This window comes from Artemia franciscana, chromosome 3, assembly GCF_032884065.1.
Source record: "Artemia franciscana chromosome 3, ASM3288406v1, whole genome shotgun sequence".
In the NCBI taxonomy this organism is placed as follows: domain Eukaryota; kingdom Metazoa; phylum Arthropoda; class Branchiopoda; order Anostraca; family Artemiidae; genus Artemia; species Artemia franciscana.
The window spans coordinates 3,989,314-4,011,452 of NC_088865.1; the positions used below are offsets into that span (position 1 = coordinate 3,989,314).

The 22,139-nt window shown below is 34.6% G+C and overlaps 1 protein-coding gene across 1 annotated transcript in view; it reads left to right on the plus strand.

The window, feature by feature from the left end:
* Positions 1-22,139, plus strand: part of LOC136024774 (structural maintenance of chromosomes protein 4-like) — a 70,240-nt gene that overhangs the window by 19,353 nt on the left and 28,748 nt on the right. The window contains exons 4-7 of the mRNA XM_065700228.1: positions 284-550; positions 3,529-3,633; positions 5,079-7,005; positions 18,255-18,431. Of these exons, the coding sequence (XP_065556300.1) occupies positions 284-550; positions 3,529-3,633; positions 5,079-7,005; positions 18,255-18,431 (2,476 nt within the window). The remainder of the gene's footprint in view (positions 1-283; positions 551-3,528; positions 3,634-5,078; positions 7,006-18,254; positions 18,432-22,139) is intronic.

Here is a 22,139-nt window from a genome sequence, read left to right on the forward strand (position 1 = left end):
TTGAAAAAAGAGGGGTGTTTATGCAAAGTTGTGTGCTCCCCTTTTAATGAGCCAAGTTAAAATGGCTTTCATAAGATAAAAAACTTTAAAACGAAAAGATAAAATTATTGTTATGTTTGATGTTTGATGTTTCTATATTTGATTTTTATTTTATGTTTATATATTTGATGTTTCTCGGATAAAATAATTTCAGAGGGCGGTTCAAAAAGTCTTTTTTTCTAAAAATGTGAATAGTAATTTTTGGACTTTATATTTTGGCTCACTATGTAACTTTTTTTTATAGATCCAGTTTATGGAGGAAGAGAATGAAATAGTACGATTGAATAATAAATTGTTCCAATATAAAACACTTGAAACACAAACAGAGATCAGGGATTTACAGGACTTGAAGGAAAGGGAACAAGCAGATATGAAGGATCTAGTGGAATCACTTGAACAAGCTACAGTTACGAGATCTGATAAAGAAAAAGTACTTAATAACTTGAAGGAAGAGTTGGAAAAAGGAAAAAGCCGACAAGACTACCTGAAAAATGAGTTCAATAAACTCACAGTAAGATTTTAGTAATCTTCAAGCGTATATGTTTTCTTTAGTCATCTTTTGTATTAAGAACGGTCAAAAATATTACCTGAAAAATTTGGCCTATCATACTTAACAGTAAAATTGTTGTTTCTTTTTTTCTCTCTTTTTTTGTTGTCTCATGTACTACGAGTGGTTAAGAAGACTAGTAGAATCACTTATTTTGCAAAAAAAAAAAACAACAATAGCAAACCCTCGCACAAAAAACATCTTCCCAAAAAGACACTTCCTATCCAGATTTCTCCCATCTCGGGCTTTTTCTGAACCCGTTCCTATATTTCACATTCGTTGCTTTACCTCCACATATGAAAAAAAAACTTTGTCTTCATCGTTACAAAAAAAAAATCCTGGTAGTTTTCTTGTTTTATTATTTGGTACTAGTACTCCCTGTGTTTTGTATTCGTTCGCTCTTCTTGTCCCTTCCCCTTTTTTGACATGTTCCTTTACAAAAAAAATATTGCATGTATTATTTAATTTTTTTCGTTTTACCAGTTTATATCTTTTTAACCTGCTCTGACATTTCGCAGTTTAATTTTTACTAACGTAACATTTTTCTTTCTGGTGTTGTAGTTTTTCCATTGTTTGCCATTTTTTTTAGTTTTCGTGTTTCTTTTTAAATGACTTTTTTGCTTGTATTGTTTTTTATGACTCCTAAGTTCGATTTCAGTCTTTCGGGGCTTGTGATAGAAATTTTTTGAGCTAAACTTCTTATATCCTACTATCTGAAAGAATTTTACAATTAACTCAGAGTAAGATTGAGATTTTTCTTTTTTCTCTTTATTTCTTTTATTTTCTTTTTGTAGTCTCCTTTGTAGTCTCTAGTTCTAAGAGTGGTCGAAAAGACTACCTTAAAAGCTTGAACAATCTTACAGAAAATATTTTTGCCAATCATCTTTTGTGCTAAAAATGGCCAAAAAGACTACATGAAAAAATATAGTTAACTAATTTACAGTAAGATAAAGATTTTTTCTTTTGTTTTTGTTGTTGTTTATGTCTTATCTGCTAAGTGTAAATACTAGTTTAACTGGCCGTAAATACTATTAGGCAATTACGTTCAAGCTTACATTTTTTTTCAGTCGTCTTTTGTGCTGAAAATATTTGAAAAGACTACCTAAAATGTGTCAACTCACAGTAGGATTATGTTGTTAGCTAACAATTGGTCTGTGAGTCTCTGAATAGTCTCGTTTGTTACCCTTTCTGACCAATAAACATTCAGAATCCTTAGGAGACATGTATTTTCAAAACTAATTACTTTTCTTGGTACTGGTTAAGGTTCCAAGTCTCGGCAGCGTACAGGAGGATTGATAGGCCATTGCTAATTAGTAGGATAATTTTAGGTGATTTGAGTAATTTTTAAGTGTCTAGATGCGTTTGATTTTATTGAAAGTGGTATTTTCCTGGCCTAGCTAGTCTCGGGGAAAAGACGAAAGTAACCAACAACATCTAACATTTCCCATAAAAAATCAGCCAATTTAATTATAAAAAAAATCTAAATTTAAATATTAGTTTTATTTGCTGTATAACCGCTTTTTAATTTATCTTTCAAGAGTTGTGGAGTTAAAAAAACCTGAAATTCGTTTTTGGCATAAATACTTTACCAGCTTAACAACTCAGCCTAAGATGGACACAAACCATTTTTATGAACTTGCAAGCGCTGCATTTCATATGTTAGTTCTGGATGGTGATGATAAAAATAAAAAAGATGTAAACATACATTACCTCTCTTTTTCCTTTTCTTCTTCTTTATTAGAAATTTTGTCCCTTATATTCCTTTTATTTTCTTATTTTCCAAGGCGGGACAAAACACTGTATTTATGTTAGTTATTATTTGATCATGCGCAGACAAGGCTATTGCTTACATTGGTCTCTTTTTTCTGTGCCAGTTTTTAATTTTTAGTCCATTTTATTTAATGGTTGTGACAGTGTAAATTTTGGTGATCTATGCTGCTACAATCTTTTAACATTAAAGTTTAATATGTTTAAAAAGAAACAAAGTTCAAAAATAAATACCAATAATATAAAGTAAAGGAAAGTTCTGAAACATTTGAATAGTTGCTTTATGTTAAAATAAAATAAAAAAACAAGTTTTTTGAAATGAAAGTAAGGAGCGACATTAAAACTTAAAACGAACAGAAATTACTCATATATGAAAGGGGCTTTTCCTCCTCGACACCCCGCTCCTTAGGCTAAAGTTTTTATTGTTTTAAAAAGTAGAGTTGCGAGAAAGAATCAAACTTTAGCGCAAGGAGCGGGGTGTCGAGGAGGAAAAGCCTCTTTCATATACGAAGTAATTTCTGTTCGTTTTAAGTGTTTGATACAGTTACTGAAAATGTTTAGTAATAATTCTTTTTAGCTTGTGGATTCAGAATTGTAAAGAAAAAAAATGCTAATAACCGAAAAAGAATGTGAATCGGGTTGGAAATGTAAAATCTATGCGTAAAATAAAATTGAAATAGCACAAAATTAAAAACATTCATGAAGTGCAAATTAAAACTGTAAAAGTTGCCCACAGATATATCTGAAATGAACAAATTTGTAAGTTTTGTTTTTCGATTCATTTTTAAATTTCTTGTTCAAATTCTATTAACAATTTTCTCCAGCAACGTTTCCACTTGTTAAAAAATTTCACTAACAATTGTAGAATATAATAATTTTTTTGCAGAAACGCAATTGTTAGTAGATTGTTACATTGTTCGCTAAAGGTGGTAAAAACTCGTCTTGCATTCCATGAATAATTTTATTTTAAAAAACTGTTGTTTCAAACAGGTCATGGTAACAAACTGCAAGCAAGGAACGATTTGGTCCAATAGTAACTGAAACTCTAAAAAACGGAATTTTTATAATAATAGATACATCAAAAGAATTAGCTTTTTATGATGATTCCAAATATTTAAAGTTCATGAGCTTCGTAAAAAAGCAATTCGTTGAATAATGTTTCTGTATTATTTTAGACCGAAGATGAAAAGCTGAATCAAGACCAGAAAATTGCCAATGATCAGAGGAAGAAACTGAAGAAAAGTGTTGAAGAAGAAAAAAAGAAATGTGTTGATCTGAAGGTATCTTTTGATGACCTTTTTCAAGCAAATCTTTCTGATCTTAGCTTTTTTCATAGCATTCACGCTTTATGGATTAGGGCCAGTTGCTTCTTCCCTACTCGTAATTCAGTAATTCAACTCGTAATTCTACTCGTAGTTCTACTCGTAATTCGTAATTCAAAACTCGTAATTCAGAAAGTGCTTCCCAAAAGTTAAAAGTGATCATTTAAGTGAAGAGGAATTTATTATAGATTACATTAAATAGGAAATTGTCGTAGTTTTTCGCCATCTTCCCTCAGAATCAAAATCATTAAACCCGATGTAATTCTTTTACTTTCGAGTCCTTTTTAGAATACTAAGCAGCGTATCTGTTGGACAGGTTTTTAATTTGAAACCACTATTTTTCTAATCTTAAAAAGGGCATTTTTTTTCACATGAAAGAAAATCAAAAGGTATTTTCTAGAAGAGGTAAAGTTAAATTCAAAAGCGGATATATTTTTTACATATAAAAGGACGACCGAATTGAAGCTAAAGAAAAATTTGCGACCAGAGAACTGAAATAAAATACTAGTGGGATTGTTATTTTATGATAAAATAGCGGGGATATTAAAAAAAATAGTAGATGTATTTAATTTTAAAGGACGGTAGTATCAGAACTTAGAGGGTGCCACCACTCCTTTTTCTGATTCGTTTTATGGTGATGTCCTTCCAGTAAGGCTGTAAGGGGGTGTGGAGCTTTCTAAAATCTCTGTGGTGTGTGCCCATTGGTGTAATTCCTGGTCTGCTTCCACGACGAGTTCCCTGTAGTAGCCACTGCTTTGCTGCATCGAAGACTGTGCGGTAATCTACTTTTAAAATATGCCCTGAATAATAGAAAATTACTGATAGAAAAAACGTTAATGTAACGTACATCAATCTTGTAATCAATGAATTTTTGATCTCGTATAAGAAACACTAAAGATTTTTTTTTAAGCATTATAGTGCTCAGAGAACTCAATTTTTTTGTGAAAAAAGACCTTTAAAAAATATTTTTGTTATTTCTTTTCTATGTTACAGTTGAGCAGTATTCTGGAAGTAAATTAAGATATGAGCTTTATTTATTTTTTGTCTTTTGTTCTTTTTATTTTTCTCTTGTTGTGTTGTTTTTCGTCTTTTCTTTAGATGATTTAACTAATTTTTCTTCGTTGATAAAGGCTCCTTGATATGGAGTTGAAATGTTCGGAATTTTTTATTAATTAATATTTTTTGCCTTTTTTGTTTTTAGTTCGGCGTCACTGCTTTATTTAAATTAAACCTGCTTTTCTCTTTTAAATTCTTGTTAACTTAATAGCTATTTAGGACTAATGTGTAGTTGAGAGTTTGGTTAAATACAAATTTGTAAGTGTAATGGATCTTGTCTGTGAAGTTCTAAAATGTAAACTGTAGATTTTCGGAAATGTGTCATATTTGGACTCTTTTTTTTCTAGGATAAACTGGAAAATAATGGAACCAAAATGACCGAAGTGCAACGAGCAAAAGACGAGGCTGAAGTGGAAAGGAAGAATTTAGATGCTGAAGTAACAAGATTGATGAAAGAATCCAAAAAGGAAACTGAAGGAATACAAAAGGACAAAACTAAAGTTGAAGTGGAATTGATATCCCTTCGAGAGAATGTTCAAGAGGCAGAACAGAGATACGAGTTAGTTAAATCAGAGCTTGAAATTTACATGAGTACCCATGATAAGACTAAGGGAGATTTGGAAAAGGCAAAAGCTGATTTAGAAAAAGCCACAGAGTTGCGAAAAAATCAAAAGCAGAAAATTCAAGAGCTACAATCTCTAATTCCTCAAGATGAGAGGGAATCGAATGATGCTCAAAATCAGTTAAGAATTCTGAAAGAACAGGAATCGAAACTAGTCCAAAATCTTCGGTCGAAAAAAGCAAAACTAGATGAAGATAGAAGTGCCATGCAGACGGCTAGATCTAGCAATAGAATTGTCAACTTTCTTATGGAGGAAAAACAGAAAGGGAATATGCCTGGTGTATTTGGACGCCTTGGAGATTTGGGAGCGATTGATTCCAAGTACGACGTTGCCATATCAACAGCTTGTGGCCAGCTTGAATATATTGTAACTGACAACATGGAAACGGCTCAACAAGTTGTTGGCTATTTAAAAAGACATAGCCTAGGTGTTGCCACCTGCCTTGATTTGGAGAAGCAGGAAGAATTTAGGCAGATTATGGATCGTCCCTCTCGGTTCCCTGAAAATGTTCCAAGATTATTTGACCTTGTCCAAGTTAAAGACGAGAGAGTCCGTACAGCTTTCTATTTTGCTTTGAGAGATACGCTCGTGGCTGAGAACTTGGAGCAAGCTCGTCGTATTGCCTTCGGTGGTAAGGAACGGTATCGAGTTGTAACACTGACAGGTGACGTTATTGAAATGGTCGGTACGATGAGTGGTGGCGGTAATCGGGTGATCAAAGGTCGAATGGGCCAGAAGGTAAAGACTGATACATCTAGGGATGCTCATGGCAGCGAGGGTGATTTGGAGAAGCTCCAAATCGAAGTCGATCAAATTGCTAGTGGTCTCTCTGTTGTTCGTTCTGATATTCGTCGGCTTGAAGATTCTTCTACAACGCTGGAAAAGAGAATTAAAGAAAGTAAACAGCTCTTGCAAAAACTGTTAATGGAAATGGGTGCTCTTGAAGAGAGAGAAAAAAGCCTGAAGAGTCATGTCAATAATTGTGAAATCAAACTGAAAGAGTCAGTTATAGATAAAAATAAAGTAAAAGAAATGGAAAACGAATTAAAAGACAAAAATAATTTAGTTGAAAAGGCAAAGTCGAAAGCGAAGGTTATAGAAGACAAAGTAAAAGAGTTTGATTCAATGATTGATCAGATAACAAGTAAACGACTGAAACCGGCACAGAAGAAATTGGGAGAGGCTAATAAGAAATGGGAAAAGCTCAAAAGCGAAATGTCAAAATTGAACGCTGAATTAATTAGTGCAAAGCGAAATCTACCAAAAAGTGAAAATAAAATCCGCGATTGGGAAGAAGAGTACAAAGAAAAGGAAAATGATATTCTAAAGAATGCGGAAAAACGGAAAGAATTCGAAACACAAGGAAGAGAAATTATGGAGGAACTTAATAAAGTGGAAACTGAGATTGGGGAAAAGGAAAAACATCTCAAAGCAGCGAAAGATGAATACGACAAAGCGCAAAAGGAGGAGAATAAGTGCAAAGCGCTAAAGATTGACATTGATAATAAGTTAGAGAAGTACACCAATCAGATTCAAGGAAAAGAAAGGAAGCTGAAAGATCTTGCAGTAGAAATGGCAAAATACAAGTTGCAGGAGATACCTGGAAAAGAGTTGGAACCATTCCAAAAATATGATACAGAGGAACTAAAAGGTAATTTTTACCTTCATATTTGTTACAAGATTGCCCCCCACCCCCTTCTTCAAAAAAAGTTTAAAATTACTTTCCTACTTGTAATGTCGTTTCTTTGATAATGGACGCAACATTTATCTTTCAGTATAGGAAACTTTGTCAAAATTCAGCTGCCATAAAGTACCAAAAACAGGTAACATGATATATGATTGTTTGTTTTTTGTGAAGCAGGAACTTAAACAACCACGTATATCTTTAAAAATTGGGAAAAATCAAAAACTCACTTTCTAATGAAAAGAATTTTATATGCAGAAATATAGTTTTGGTTGTAGGGTATGTAAAAAAGAAACATGGATGAAAAACTACCCCCCAAAAACCTAAAAACGCATGGTACCAAACAGCCTAAGAAGGCGTTGCTTTCCTTCGAAGGTTTAGTTGCCTTCAGGTATCGAATTGTTATTAATGTTTGTACTCTTACGGACAAAAAGGGCTGTCAAATTTAGGTTATTATTTTTGCTTATTTATTGTTCATTGTGGCAGCACTGACACAACCCCATAAATATTTAAAAATTGGGAAAATAAAGAAGTCACTTTCTAATGAAAAGAATTTTATGTGCAGAAATGGAGTTTTGGTAGTAGCGTATGTAAAAAAAAAAAAAAAAAATGTGACTGAAAAACTACCAAAAAAAAAGCCTAAAAACGCATAGTACCAAACAGCCTAAGAAGGCTTTGCTTTCCTTCAAAGGTTTAGTTGACTTTGGGAATCAAATTGTTATTAATGTTCGAACTCTTACGGACAAAAATGGCTGCCAAATTTAGATTATTATTTTTGCTTATTTATTGTTCATTGTGGCAACACTGACACAACCCCATATATATTTAAAAATTGGGAAAATAAAGAAGTCACTTTCTAATGAAAAGAATTTTATGTGCAGAAATGGAGTTTTGGTAGTAGCGTATGTAAAAAAAAAAAAAAAAAATGTGACTAAAAAACTACCAAAAAAAAAAGCCTAAAAACGCATAGTACCAAACAGCCTAAGAAGGCGTTGCTTTCCTTCAAAGGTTTAGTTGACTTTGGGAATCAAATTGTTATTAATGTTCGAACTCTTACGGACAAAAATGGCTGCCAAATTTAGATTATTATTTTTGCTTATTTATTGTTCATTGTGGCAACACTGACACAACCCCATATATATTTAAAAATTGGGAAAATAAAGAAGTCACTTTCTAATGAAAAGAATTTTATGTGCAGAAATGGAGTTTTGGTAGTAGCGTATGTAAAAAAAAAAAAAAAAAAACGTGGCTGAAAAATTACCAAAAAAAAGCCTAAAAACGCATAGTACCAAATAGCCTAAGAAGGCGTTGCTTTCCTTTGAAGCTTTAGTTGAGTCAAATTGTTATTAATGTCTGAACTCTTAGGGACAAAAAGTGCTACCAAATTTTTATTATTATTTTTGCTTATTTACTGTTCATTGTGGCAACACTAACAAAAATCTGGGGGTCCCTAAATCTAACTAGTTTTGAAGCAATAAAAAGAAATTCTAATGAACAATTTGTTTTCAGTAATGAATAAGATAAGTGGAAGAGGGGGGGGGGTATTTTGATATCCTTGGTACTTGAAAGCTTATGTACTCTCTGAAGAATTATGGTTTTGTGTGAAAGCTTATTATTTTGCGACAAGTGTGCTTCTGTAACATGAACCGAAAGGGCAAAATTTTGTTCATTGTTTTTTTGTAGTTTGTTGGGTACTTGTTAATTAAACGAAGTACATTCAAGAATTATGCTTAGGTTAGATCTCAGAAAATCAGTTTCGTAGCCACAAAGACAAGTGATAAAATACATTTTACTTGTATAATTTTGGCTATGTAATTGCACATTAGAGGGGAGGGGTGGGTTAGGTTATTTTAGGTTAGGTTAAGGTCGATGTCCAAATACTTTACCCCCACTCCCTCCTAATGTGCAAATATATACCCCAAATTATATTATTATGTAAACTAAAGACTATGAAGGTTATATTGCATTAGTATTAACCTTAGCGTAATTCTAGGGTGTGATTCGTTTAATTAATAAGTACTGATATTTGTATCGTTGGATTCTTTAGTCTCCGATATATCCAGTCATACAGCCAGAATTATGATATTACTAAGACTTTTTCCTAGCTAATGATTTCAGCCTGTTTAAAAATATGAATTCTTTTTTTCAACGATTGTTAACTAATCTTCAGCGCATTTTTCAATTGATAATAAAAGCTATCAAATGATGACAAAATTTTTGTTAATGTTACGTTATGTTTCGCTAATGCTACGTAATATTAATGTCAGGTAACAACGTAAATGCAGAAAACTAACATAAAACAACTTGAACAGGAAATACAAACCTTAAGCAACACAGGGAATTCTGATGAAAATACTGATACTCAGGCAAGTAAAATAGGAGAAGAGGGAAAAATTTAGGTATTTATTTCATATTTGCGTCTTTTTTAGTTGTTCTGATAAATATGCGACAAAGTTTTTCAGGCTTATGTTCCTTAAGGCTTGTGTTCTAGTGCTTAGTTTAAAAAAAAAATCTTCTGTGTTTAAAAAAAAAATGATATTTTCACTGATAAGCAAAAGGTCTGAAAGGTAATCATGCTCTTTGCGTGAATTTGCTAATTAGAATTCGCTAATTAGCAACGTGAGTTTATGGGTCTCAACGTGAGTTTTGTCACAGAGCAGTGTACTTTAAGTTTAGTTATTTCCTTTTTTTATTAAACCCGATTGAACCTGAACCTAGCAGTGATGATTCTAAGCTGGCTGTTCGTCTAATTGGTCTAGGAGTCGTTCTAAAGTGTTGGGTACAATAACACTTTTAATTGTTATAAAGCTAATTAGTTACATGAAGTCGGAAGCATCGATAATGGAAATTATTAATATTTCCCATTATCCAGTGTTATACAGCCAATCACTACTATCAAGTTGGAAGCATTAGCAATGGGAATTGTCAATACTTCCCATTATCTGATGTTATAAAGCTAATTACTAAGACAAAATCGGGACCGTTGACAATGGGAATTTTCAGGACTTCCCATTGTCTAGTATAATAAGATAAATTATTAAAATGAAGTTGAGAACATTAAAAATGGGAATTGTCAATACTTGCCATTGTCTAATGTTATAAAGCCAGTTACTAAAGTGAAATCGGAAGCATTGACCATGGTAATGGTCAGTACTTCCCATTGTCTAATGTTATGAAGCTAATTACTAAAATAAAGTCAGAAGTTTTAACACTGGGAATTATCAGTAACTGTCTGCCTTTTTAATCCAGATTAAATAAAAAAAAACTAATTTTTTTAGCTGAAAGTAAGGAGCGACATTAAAACTTAAAACGAACAAAAATTAATCCGTATATGAAATGAGTTGTCCCCTCCGCAATCCCTCGCTCTTTACGCTAAAGCTTTTAATTGTTTTAAAAAGTAGAATTGTGGCAAAGACTCAAACTTTAGCGTAAAGAGCGAGGGATTGCGGAGGGGACAACTCATTTCATATACGGATTAATTTTTGTTCGTTTTAAGTTTTAATGTCGCTCCTTACTTTCAGCTAAAAAAATTAGTTTTTTTTTATTTAATTTCTGAACGTTTTTGAATTAATGCATGTTTGGTTTTGGCTCTCCGCACATAAATTATTAAAATGAAATTTGTATATTAATTCTTTTTTTGGCTAAATGGCTTTCTCTTAGTTTTGATCAGACGATATTGAGAAATAAGGGGTGGAGAAGGAGGCCTAGTTGCCCTCCAATTTTTAGGTTACTTAAAAAGGCAACTAGAACTTTTAGTTTTTAACGAACGTTTTTATTAGTAAAAAATATACGTAACTTAAGAATTAACTTACGTAACAAACTTTCATAACCTTATATTGTTATTATGTATACGAGGGGGTTTGTACCCTCGTTAATACCTAGCTCTTTACACTAAATCCTAAGTTTTGTCCCAATTCTTGAAGAATGACCCCTGAATCAGAAATGCCGTAGAATAAATAGTTGAAATTACTAAAAATACTTTAGCATAAAGAGCAAGGTATTTATATCCTCCTAAATACCTCGCTCTTTATGCTAAAGTATTTTTAGAACCCCTCATATGGGTAATAATCTCTGTTCATTTTAAGTTTCAATGCTACTTCTTCCTTTCATTTGAAGAAACGTTTCATGTTTATTTTTCATTGTTTTCTTATAGTAATGCTAGAGAATCCTGCGCCCTTGTCATTGAATTTTTCTTTCCCCATGAAAGATTCCTCCAAGGAAAGATCCTCTAACATAGCCTCCTCTCCTCAGCCCCACCCCCAAACAAAATAAAATCCACCTGAAAACGTCTGTACACTTCCCAATAACCATTACTATATGTAAACACTGGTCAAAATTTGTAACTTGCAGCCCCTCCCCCAGGGATTGTGGGGGAGTAAGTCATCCCCAAAGACATAGTTATTATGGTTTTCGACTATGCTGAACAAAATGGCTATCTCAAAATTTTGATCCGTTGACTTTCGGAAAAAATGAGCGTGGGAGGGGGCCTAGATGGCCTCCAATTTTTTTGGTTACTTAAAAAGGGCACTAGAACTTTTCATTTCCGTTAGAATGAGTCCTCTTGCGACATTCTAGGACCACTTGGTCGATATGATGACCCCTGGGGAAAAGAAAAAAAAAAAAAACAAAAAAAAAAAAAAACAAACAAATAAACACGCACCCGTGATTTGTCTTCTGGCAAAAAATACAAAATTCCACATTTTTGTAGATAGGAGCTTGAAACTTCTACAGTAGGGTTCTCTGATACGCTGAATCTGATGGTGTCGTTAAGATCCTACGACTTTTAGGGGGTGTTTCCCCCTATTTTCCTAAATAAGGCAAATTTTCTCAGGCTCGTAACTTTTGATGGGTAACACTAAACTTGATGAAACTTATATATTTAAAATCAGCATTAAAATACGATTCTTTTGACGTAGCTATTGATATCAAAATTCAATTTTTTAGAGTTTTGGTTACTATTGAGCCGGGTCGCTCCTTACTACAGTTCGTTACCACGAACTGTTTGATAGATATGTACGTAGGGAAGGTCCTCCTGCCCTCCCTCCAGAAAACTTAAGCCTAGTGTCTTTTATAAAAATAGTTTTCTTATAAAAATAAAAAAAAAAATTGGCGGGGCTTGTGCTTTCTGTTTAACGCTACGGGATGAGATAAATTACAAACTCCTAGGATTGCCAGTAATATTTTTAGATTCTTTATTCCTATTCAAATTCTCCAATCCTGGCAGCGTTCAGATTGAGATTTCTTCTTCTTCCTGTTTCAGGCCTAGGTTGATAATATTAGACAGAAATAATTTGTAATCTAACTCCTTTGAATAATTTTTACATTTAAAAATATTAGAAATAACAAAAAAAAAGAGATGGGAATTCTGTAAGCTATGGTGCCGTACCTAGTATAAATGATCAATAAAGCGAAATTGGCGAAGATGACAAAAAAGAAAGAAGAAGCGTAAAAACTAGAAATGTTAGTATCATGTCGATTGTTCAAGGAGTACATTTAGAAAACATACTTGGCTATAAAGTATAAAAACTAAATATACTGATCGAAATGTGGCTCTTTTCTGAATTACACATTCAACTTTTTTTCAGTTTTTATATTTATTTAAAAAGCTCTGTAATTTTTTTGAAACTTTTTTTGAAGGTTTAGTATTAAAACTAAAGATCAACAATTATTTCTTAACTTACTCATTTGGTGAAAGTAATGTGTTCAGTTCGCTAAGATATATTTTTGAATTAAAATAAACATCTTTTAATTCTCATTGACGTTCTCCCATCCGAGCAGCGCACATGTTGAGATTTCGTGTTCTTCCTCTTTAAGCTATGGCTGATTCTGTCGTGAGAAAATATTACTCCTTATTTTTACGTCGTGCCACGGCATCCAGCCCAGTGCTTGTCAACAAATTCTGTGTCTCAATTCTAGACCCCCCTTCGTGTATAATATATATCGTATTTCTTGCGTGGTTCCCATTGGAGTTCACATAGTTCTATTATATCTCACTGTTTCTCGTAGAACCTCCTGAGGCTTTCTGAAGAATCCTGGGTTTCTGCAATACTCTTATTTATGTGGCCTGTTAGCTTAGAATATTGACCTTCCCCCTCCTCCTCGGAATAAAATACAGTCATATATTTAAGGAGAATCAAGGAAAGAAAAACTGCCTATTTGTGTGTAAATAGGACACAATTGTAGAAAAGATGAAAAACTTTTGATTTTTGGAGCCTCGGCTAGAGATAGCCCAGTGGTCCAATGGTCCCGCCCCATGGCACACGACCGTTGTTAAAGGGTCGTGTAAACATACAAATCGCAACTAACCAAATAAATCACCTAAAAATTCATTATAGTTCAGTTTAGTCATATCGGCGCTCGATGACGCAATAACACATATACAAAAAGGCTTTGCATGGGCAAGGATTAACTACACGTATCATTATATTATGACACCTGTCAATTCATGACACCTGTCCTTAAAATATAGTCTCGGATTGCACTCTTGGTTTGACCCGTTTTTATGGCACTTGGTATCCAAATGACATATATTAATCGCAAATTCTGTCGGTCTGTCCGTCCGTCGGTCTATCGGTCCCGGTTTTGCTACTTTAGGTACTTCCCAGGTAAGCTAGGACGATGAAATTTGGTAGGCGTATCAGGGACCGGACCAGATTAAATTAGAAATAGTCGTTTTCCCGATTTGACCATCTGGGAGGGAGTGGCGGGGATCCGTTAATTCAGAAAAAATAGAAAAATTGAAGTATTTTTAACTTACGAACGATTGATCAGATCTTAATGAAATTTGATGTTTGGAAGGATATCGTGTCTCAGAGCTGTTATTTTAAATCCCGACCGGATATGGTGATATTGGGGGGGATTTGGGAGGGGGAACCTAAAATCTTGGAAAACACTTAGAGTGGAGGGATCGAGATGAAACTTGGTGGGAAAAATTAGCACAAGTCCTAGATACATGATTGACATAACCGGAACGGATCCGCTCTCTTTGGGGTAATTGGGGGAGGGCGTAATTCTGAAAAATTAAAAAAAATGAGGTATTTTTGACTTACGAACGGGTGATCGGATCCCAATGAAATGTGATATTTAGAAGGAAATCGTGTCTCAGCTCTTATTTTAAATCCCAACCAAATCTGGTGACATTGGGGGGGGGGTTAGGAGGGGAAAACCTAAAACTTGGAAAACACTTACAGTGGAGGGATCGGGATGAAACTTGGTGGGAAAAATAAGCACAAGTTCTAGATACATGATTGACATAACCGGAACGGATCCGCTCTCTTTGGGGTAGTTTGGGGGGTTAATTCTGAAAAATTTGAAAAAATGAGGTATTTGTAACTTACGAACGGGTAATCGGATCTCAATGACATTTGATGTTTAGAAGGATATCGTGGGGGTTAATTTAAATATGAAGGTTAATTCTGAAAAACTAGAAAAAAATGACGTATTTTTAACTTACGAAGTAGTGATCGGATCTTATGAAACTTCATATTTAGAAGGACCTCGTAACTCAGATCTCTTATTTTAAATCTCAACCGGATCCAGCGTAATTTGGGGGGGGGGACCGGAAATTTTAGAAAATACTTAAAGCGGTGAGATCAGGATGAAACTGGATGGGAAGAATAAAAACCTGTCGATGATACGTTACTGACATAACCGGACCGGATCTGCTCTTTTAGGGGTTGTTGGGGAGGGGGGGTTAATTGTGAAAAACTAAAAAAAAAATCAGGTATTTTTAACTTACGAACGGGTGATCGGATCCCAATGAAATGTGATATTAAGAAGGAAATCGTGTCTCAGCTCTTATTTTAAATACCGACCAAATCTGGTGGCATTGGGGGGGGGAGATGGGAGGGGGAAACCTAAAACTTGGAAAACACTTAGAGTGGAGGGATCGGGATGAAACTTGGTGGGAAAAATAAGCACAAGTCCTAGATACATGATTGAAATAACCGGAACGGATCCGCTCTCTTTGGGGTAGTTGGGGGGGGGGGGTAATTCTGAAAAATTAGAAAAACGAGGTATTTTTAACTTACGAACGGGCGATTGGATCTCATGTATTGAGATCCAATGTATGCGTACAATATGTATTGTACGCGATTGGATGAAATTTGATGTTTAGAAGGATATCGTGTCTCAAAGCTCTTATTTGAAGTCCCGACCGGATCTGGTGACATTGGGGGGAGTTTGGGGTGAGGGAACCTAAAATGATAGAAAACGCTTAGATTGGAGGGATCGGGATGAAACTTGGTGGGAAAAATAAGCAGAAGTCTTAGATACGTGATTTACATATTTGGAACGGATCCGCTCTATTGCGGGGGGGGGGGGTATTTCTGAAAAGTTAGAAAAAAATGTCGTATTTTTAACTTACGAAGTAGTGATCGGATCTTCATGAAACTTCGTATTTAGAAGAACCTCGTAACTCAGATCTCTTATTTTAAATCTCAACCGGATCCAGCGTAATTGGGGGGGGGCATTTGGGGGGGGGGGACGGAAATTTTAGAAAATACTTAAAGCTGTGAGATCAGAATGAAACTGGATGGGAAGAATAAAAACCTGTCTAAGACATGTTACTGACATAACCGGACCGGATCTGCTCTTTTTGGGGTAGTTGGGGGGGGGGTTAATTGTGATAAACTAAAAAAAACAGGTATTTTTAACTTACGAACGGGTGATTGGATCTCAATGAAATTTCATATTTAGAAGGATATCGTGTCTCAAAGCTCTTATTTTAAGTCCCAACCGGATCTGGTGACATTGGGGGAAGTTTGGGGTGGGGGAACCTAAAATGATGGAAAACGCTTAGATTGAAGGAATCGGGATGAAACTTGGTGGGAAAAATAAGCAGAAGTCTTATATACATGTTTTACATAATTGGAACGGATCCGCTCTATTGGAGGGGGGGGGGTAATTCTGGAAAATTAGAAAAATGACGTATTTTTAACTTACGAAGGAGTGATCGGATCTTTATGAAACTTCATATTTAGAAGGACCTCGTAACTCAGATCTTTTATTTTAAATCTCAACCGGATCCAGCGTAATTGGGGTGGGGGCAGTTGGGGGGAACCGGAAATCTTAGAAAATACTTAAAGCGGTGAGATCAGGATGAAACTGGATGGGAAGAACTAAAACCTGTCTAAGATACGTGACTGACATAACTGGACTGGATTCGCTCTCTTTGGAGTAGTTGGGGGGAGGGGTTTAATTCTGAAAAATTAAAAAATGAGGTATTTTTAACTTACGAACGGGTGATCGGATCTCAATGAAATTTGACATTTAGAAGGATATCGTGTCTCAGAGCTCTTATTTCAAATCCCGACCAGATCTGGTGACATGGGGGGGTCGGGAGGGGGAAACCTGAAACTTGGAAAACACTTAGAGTGGAGGGATCGGGATGAAACTTGGTGGGAAAAATAAACACAAGTCCTAGATACATGATTGACATAACCGGAACGGATCCGCTCTCTTTGGGGTAGTTGGGGGGGGGGGGGTATATTCTGAAAAATTAGAAAAAAATGAGGTATTTTTAACTTACGAACGGGTGATCGGATCTCAATGAAATTTGATATTTAGAAGGATATCGTCTCTCAGAGCTCTTATTTTAAATCTTTACCGGATCTGGTGACATTGGGGGGAGTTGTGAGGGGGAAACCTAAAACTTGGGAAACACTTAGAGTGGAGGGATCGGGATGAAACTTGGTGGGAAAAATAGGCACAAGTTCTAGATACATGATTGACATAACCGGAATGGATCCGCTCTCTTTGGGGTAGTTGGGGGGGGGGTTAATTCTAAAAATTTAGAAAAAATGAGGTATTTTTAACTTACGAACGGGTAATCGGATCTCAATGAAATTTGATATTTAGAAGGATATTGTGTCTCAAAGCTCTTATTTTAAGTCCCGATCGGATCTGGTGACATTGGGGGGAGTTTGGGGTGGGGGAACCTAAAATGATGGAAAACGCTTAGATTGGAGGGATCGGGATCAAACTTGGTTGGAAAAATAAGTAGAAGTCTTAGATACGTGATTTATATAATTGTAATGGATCAGCTCTGTTGGGGGGGGGGGTTAATTCTGAAAAATTAGAAAAAATGACGTATTTTCAATTTACGAAGGAGTGATCGGATCTTAATGAAATTTCATATTTAGAAGGACCTCGTAACTCAGATCTCTTATTTTAAATCTCAACCGGATCCAGCGTAATTGGGGGGGGGGGCAGTTGGGGGGTACTGGAAATCTTTGAAAATACTTAAAGCGGTGAGATCAGGATGAAACTGGATGGGAAGAATTAAAACCTGTCTAAGATACGTGACTGACATAACCGAACTGGATCTGCTCTCTTTGGTGGAGTTGAGGGGGGGTGATTTTGAAAATTAAGGTATTTGTAACTTATGAAAGGGTGACCAGATCTTAATGATATTTGATATTTAGAAGGATCTTGTGCTTTAAAGCTCTAATTTTTAATTCCGACCAGATCCTGTGACATTGGGGGGATTGGAGGGGGAAACTGGAATTCTTGGAAAACGTGAAAATTGGGGTATTTTTATCTTACGAATAGGCGATCGGATCTTAATGAAATTTGATATTTAGAAGGAATTCATGTCTCAGAGCTCTTATTTCAAATCCTGACCAGATCTTTTGACATTGGGGGGAGTTGGAGGGGGAAATCTTGGAAAACACTTTGAGTGGAGGAATTGGGATGAAGCTTGGTGGATAGAATAAGCAAATGTCCTTGATACGTGATTGACGGAACCGTACAGGATTCGCTCTCTTTGGGGGAGTTAGGGGGAGGGGTTCAGTGATTTGGCGAGTTTTGTGCTTCTGGACGTGCTAGGACGATGAAAATTGGTAGGCGTGTCAGGGAGCTGCACAAATTGACTTGATAAAGTCGTTTTCTCAGATTCGACCATCTGGGGGGCTAAAGGGAGAGGAAAAATTAGAAAAAATTAGGTATTTATAACATACGAGTGGGTGATCGGATTTTAATGAATTTTGATATTTAGAAGGACATTGTGACTCAGAGCTCTTATTTTAAATCCTGACCGACATTAAGCCTCTTATTTTCCTTTTAAATCAATCTATTGATTCATAGAATTTTGTTAGAGCTCATACCATATGATCTCTTGGCTCTTAGCTCTTCATGCCTCGTCACAAGTGCCATATGAGCTCTTAGCTTTTGTTTTGGGATATCTTTCGAAAATAATAAATGCACTAATTTTTTAGGTACTGACGTTCTCGCCTTGACACATCGGGTATCGTTTCTAGAAGAATGTTTGCGGAAGAAGACGCCGAACATGAACGCCATTGCTGAATATAAAAGAAAAGAAGAAATCTACTTGGCCAGAGTCAAAGAGCTAAATGAAGTCACTGAGAAGAGAGACCAAGCGAGGAAGCATGTTGGTAAGCTGTTAATTTTGAAGCTTGGGCTAATTTAAAAACTTTTCAGCTTTTTTTTTTATTTATTCTGATTTTTTTTTTTTTTGTCTAATCCCGCTTTCCTCTCTATCAAAATACCATAACTATACCCAAGCATGATCAAATATTTGGGGCAAGGTAACGGGATTTACACCTCCCCTCTTCCATGGAGACTAGGGATACTCCGAATGCTTTTTATTCTTATTTTTTATTTCTTCTTATTTTTTCCCAAATCCTTTTTTCCTGTTATCAAAATCTTGTATCTATGCCCAGGTAAGCAAAATTATTTACGGGATGAGGAATTTGTAAAAACCCAAAAAAGCAGATTAACTGGAAAAAACGGGAAATTTTGGGAAAGATACAAAAACTTTGAAATTTCAGAAAGATGGGTACGAAGGTCCCATGTCCGTGAATACGTGTCTGCTTCCGCCCTTTGCAAGAAAGAATGGTTAGTTCAATTAGTATGTTCGAATTATTTATTGTAATTATCTATTTGTTAATGTCTCTTATGTAACGAATTATTTATCTTTTGTTTTAATTTGTTACACAAGTGTTTGTTTCTTTTTTATTTCCAAACCGCAAAAAAAAATTTTGCTTTCAAATGAATTCAAAGTTGGACTAAGTACCTACCATTAAGCACAAGGCAGTAATCGGGGTGTGGTGCTCTCTTTGAATACAGTGGCCCCAGATCACAAAAGAGACATGAGGCAGTGACAACCCAGTTTAATCTAAAGATTTCAGTTTTTTTGTAAATTTATTTAATTTAGTTCATTTGTCTAATTATTTCAGTTAAAGCTTGAAAACAACTCAGTAGCTTATTAGGATTTTCAGGAGTCAAACTTTGTATTGTTAATTTTATAAATTGAAGTTTCCGTTTAAATTTATTTAAAATAATTTGATATAAGGTGGAATTTTAGTTTAGCTTCAGTTGAATTTGAAGCTTCAGGAAAATTCAGTTTCTTTTTAGGTTTTTCACGAGTCAGTATTTCGAATGATAAATTTAGCTTTTTTTGTTTTTGTTATCCAACTTTTAGTTTATTTTAACTTGTTTGGTTTTGTTTTTCATTTACTAAACTTCCTGTGCAATTGAAAGTTTAGGTAGAACGCAGTTGTCTATTAGGCTTTTCAAGATTAAAACTTTGACATCCTTTATTTCATTAATTTAAATTATTTGCCTGTTAAATTTAAAGCCAATTTAAAATCTTTGTTTTCACGTTTAATTTAGTTTCAGTTGAATTTAAAGTTTGGAAGAATTTAGTAGTCTTTTAGATTTTTCAGGAGTCAACATTCCATATCATTAATTTTAAAAAGGGTTTTCCAAAACAGAAGTTTCTCAAAGAAAAATAAATAGCGATATTAAATCCCAAGACAAGCAGTAAAGAAATCGTATAATAATTCAAGCCTAAAACGAACAGAAATTACTATCAATGAATCATCAAATCAAACATAGAAGTATGAGAATTTGCTCTAGATGAATAAGTGAATCTTAAAATGAACAAATTAAATGAATAGTCACGTCAAATATGAAACGAATAGAGCTTACGACTAACAGAAGTAGGGCTGTCACCCCCTAAACCTTCTAAAGGCCTAAGCATTGTTCGCACTCAACTAAAACGATCCATAATGATACCTACTTTTAAATTTGTAATAGCGCCATCAACAACAAAAAAATGAAAGTGATACCCCCCCCAACCATCCCTTTCAAACCCTCTAACCAGGTTAGGTTTCATTTGCATTTTACTGGAGACGATATTTATTTGAAGAGTGTGGCTTTTTTGTCAAAATATTGAAAAAAAATAATGATAATAATAATAATCAAGATTACTGGAAGCACTAATGAAAGCACACCTATATTTTATTATATGATGACATCGATTCCTGAAAGTTTTTTCAATTTTTGGTTCCTCAGCGCTGTAATTATAAATAAAAAATGTTTCAAAATATGTTATTTTTGATGAATGACGGTTTGTCTTTAATCTTATTCCTGTTTGTGATAATTTCTGTTTGGTTTAAGTTCGAATTATTCCATAAATTTATTTCTGTTCATCTTAGGTTTTAACGTGGCTCTTTACTTCCCTTTGAAAAACACCTTTTATTTTTTTTTTTTTTTAACTAATTTCTGTTTGTTTTGACTGACAATGTCTTATCATTGGTTAAACATGAGAATATTTGTAAAGTTTTTTTTTTAGTTTTTCGGCTTAAGAATTGAAAATTCAGATTATAATTCAAAATTTGAATATTCAGTATGTTTTTGTACCAACCGTAATTTTGTGGCATAAACTTTTAATTACAGTTTTATTATAGAATTTTGGGTGGATGGGAGGGGGAATATTATTCGTGTGAATTGAGCATCTGTGCAAGTTTTCGTCTGCTATAGGGCTGAACTTATCTGATCCCCATCCCATAGACATCCTTGAATGTACATGTAGCTTAATTCAGTAATTTATTTAAACAATCTTTCTGTGTTACAGTTTGTTGTAATGATTGGCTTATGTAAACAAATTTATCAAAATCATTTATTAAAACGTGTGTTTTTTTAACACGACGTTGCGTATCATTACAGCCAGACATTTTTTTTTTTTTAAGTTGAGGTCTCATTGGTCCTGAAATATAATTGAGATCTGTAAATAGCCAGAATAGCAAAAAATAGACCTGTAAAATAGACCTGTAATCCTGACCTGTAAATAGCAGGTCAGGATTTTTAAATGCTGAAATTTTTGCTTTTTCTACAATTAGCCATGGCTTGATGCCCAAAACTACTTGATTTTAATTCAATTCACCGAGTCCGTTAATTTTGAATTAAAATAAAATAGTTGTGGGAATCAAGCCGTGGCTAATTGCAGAAAAAAACCAAGACAGATAGTCTGATTAAGTGAGAGGCAAATCTGGCATTAACCTCCTTATTAGGATTGTATAAAAATGATGTTAGTTCATTTGTTAATAGATAAGTCTACCTATTAGCCGTGCATCCGTCATTCCTAGGGCAGAAGATCTCATATAACGACATTTTCCTTCCAACATAGTCCCTTAAATCGACAAGGTCCCTTAAACCCAACGTACTTACTCTGATATTCTTGCCAATCGGTGAAAAATATTTTTTATCCCGTTTTAGGATTTCACTGAGAGATCAGCCCATTTTTGTCAAAATGTTTTTCTTCTTGTACTTCTTCGGCCCTATATACATCCACCGTAACTTCATAGTCGCTTGGAGACAAAATGAACTTGGGCCTTCGATTAATGCAATATTTTTTCCCCATAGCTGTAGTCTTCTTGTCTCTGTCTACATGGGTTCTTAGTCTAAGCCCACTAGAGGGTGTGCAGAATTTGGGCCGATTTTTGGGTGCCACGAAAGGATACAGCTAAAATTAATTTGAAATTTCTCTTCTGCCTAAAAGTCTGCCTAGCCAAGAAGCTTATGAAATGTCATTTTCAAGCCGATTCGATAGGCAAAATTTAAGGCCCCTTTTTTTGTGTCCCAATTCTTTTGGTCTGGAATGATCAAGAAAATTCAGTATTAAGTAACTGGGCTCATTTCGAGGGAACCAATTTTTTTTCTAGTTTATGTCTGTACATAGTGATCCGCTTCACCCAATAGCCTACGGATATAAGTATTAAGCTTTCAAGGAAAAATTGTCGGTCCTTTTTCGGACAAACCAATATTAAGGAGACAAAGATATTTTTCACTCTTATTTA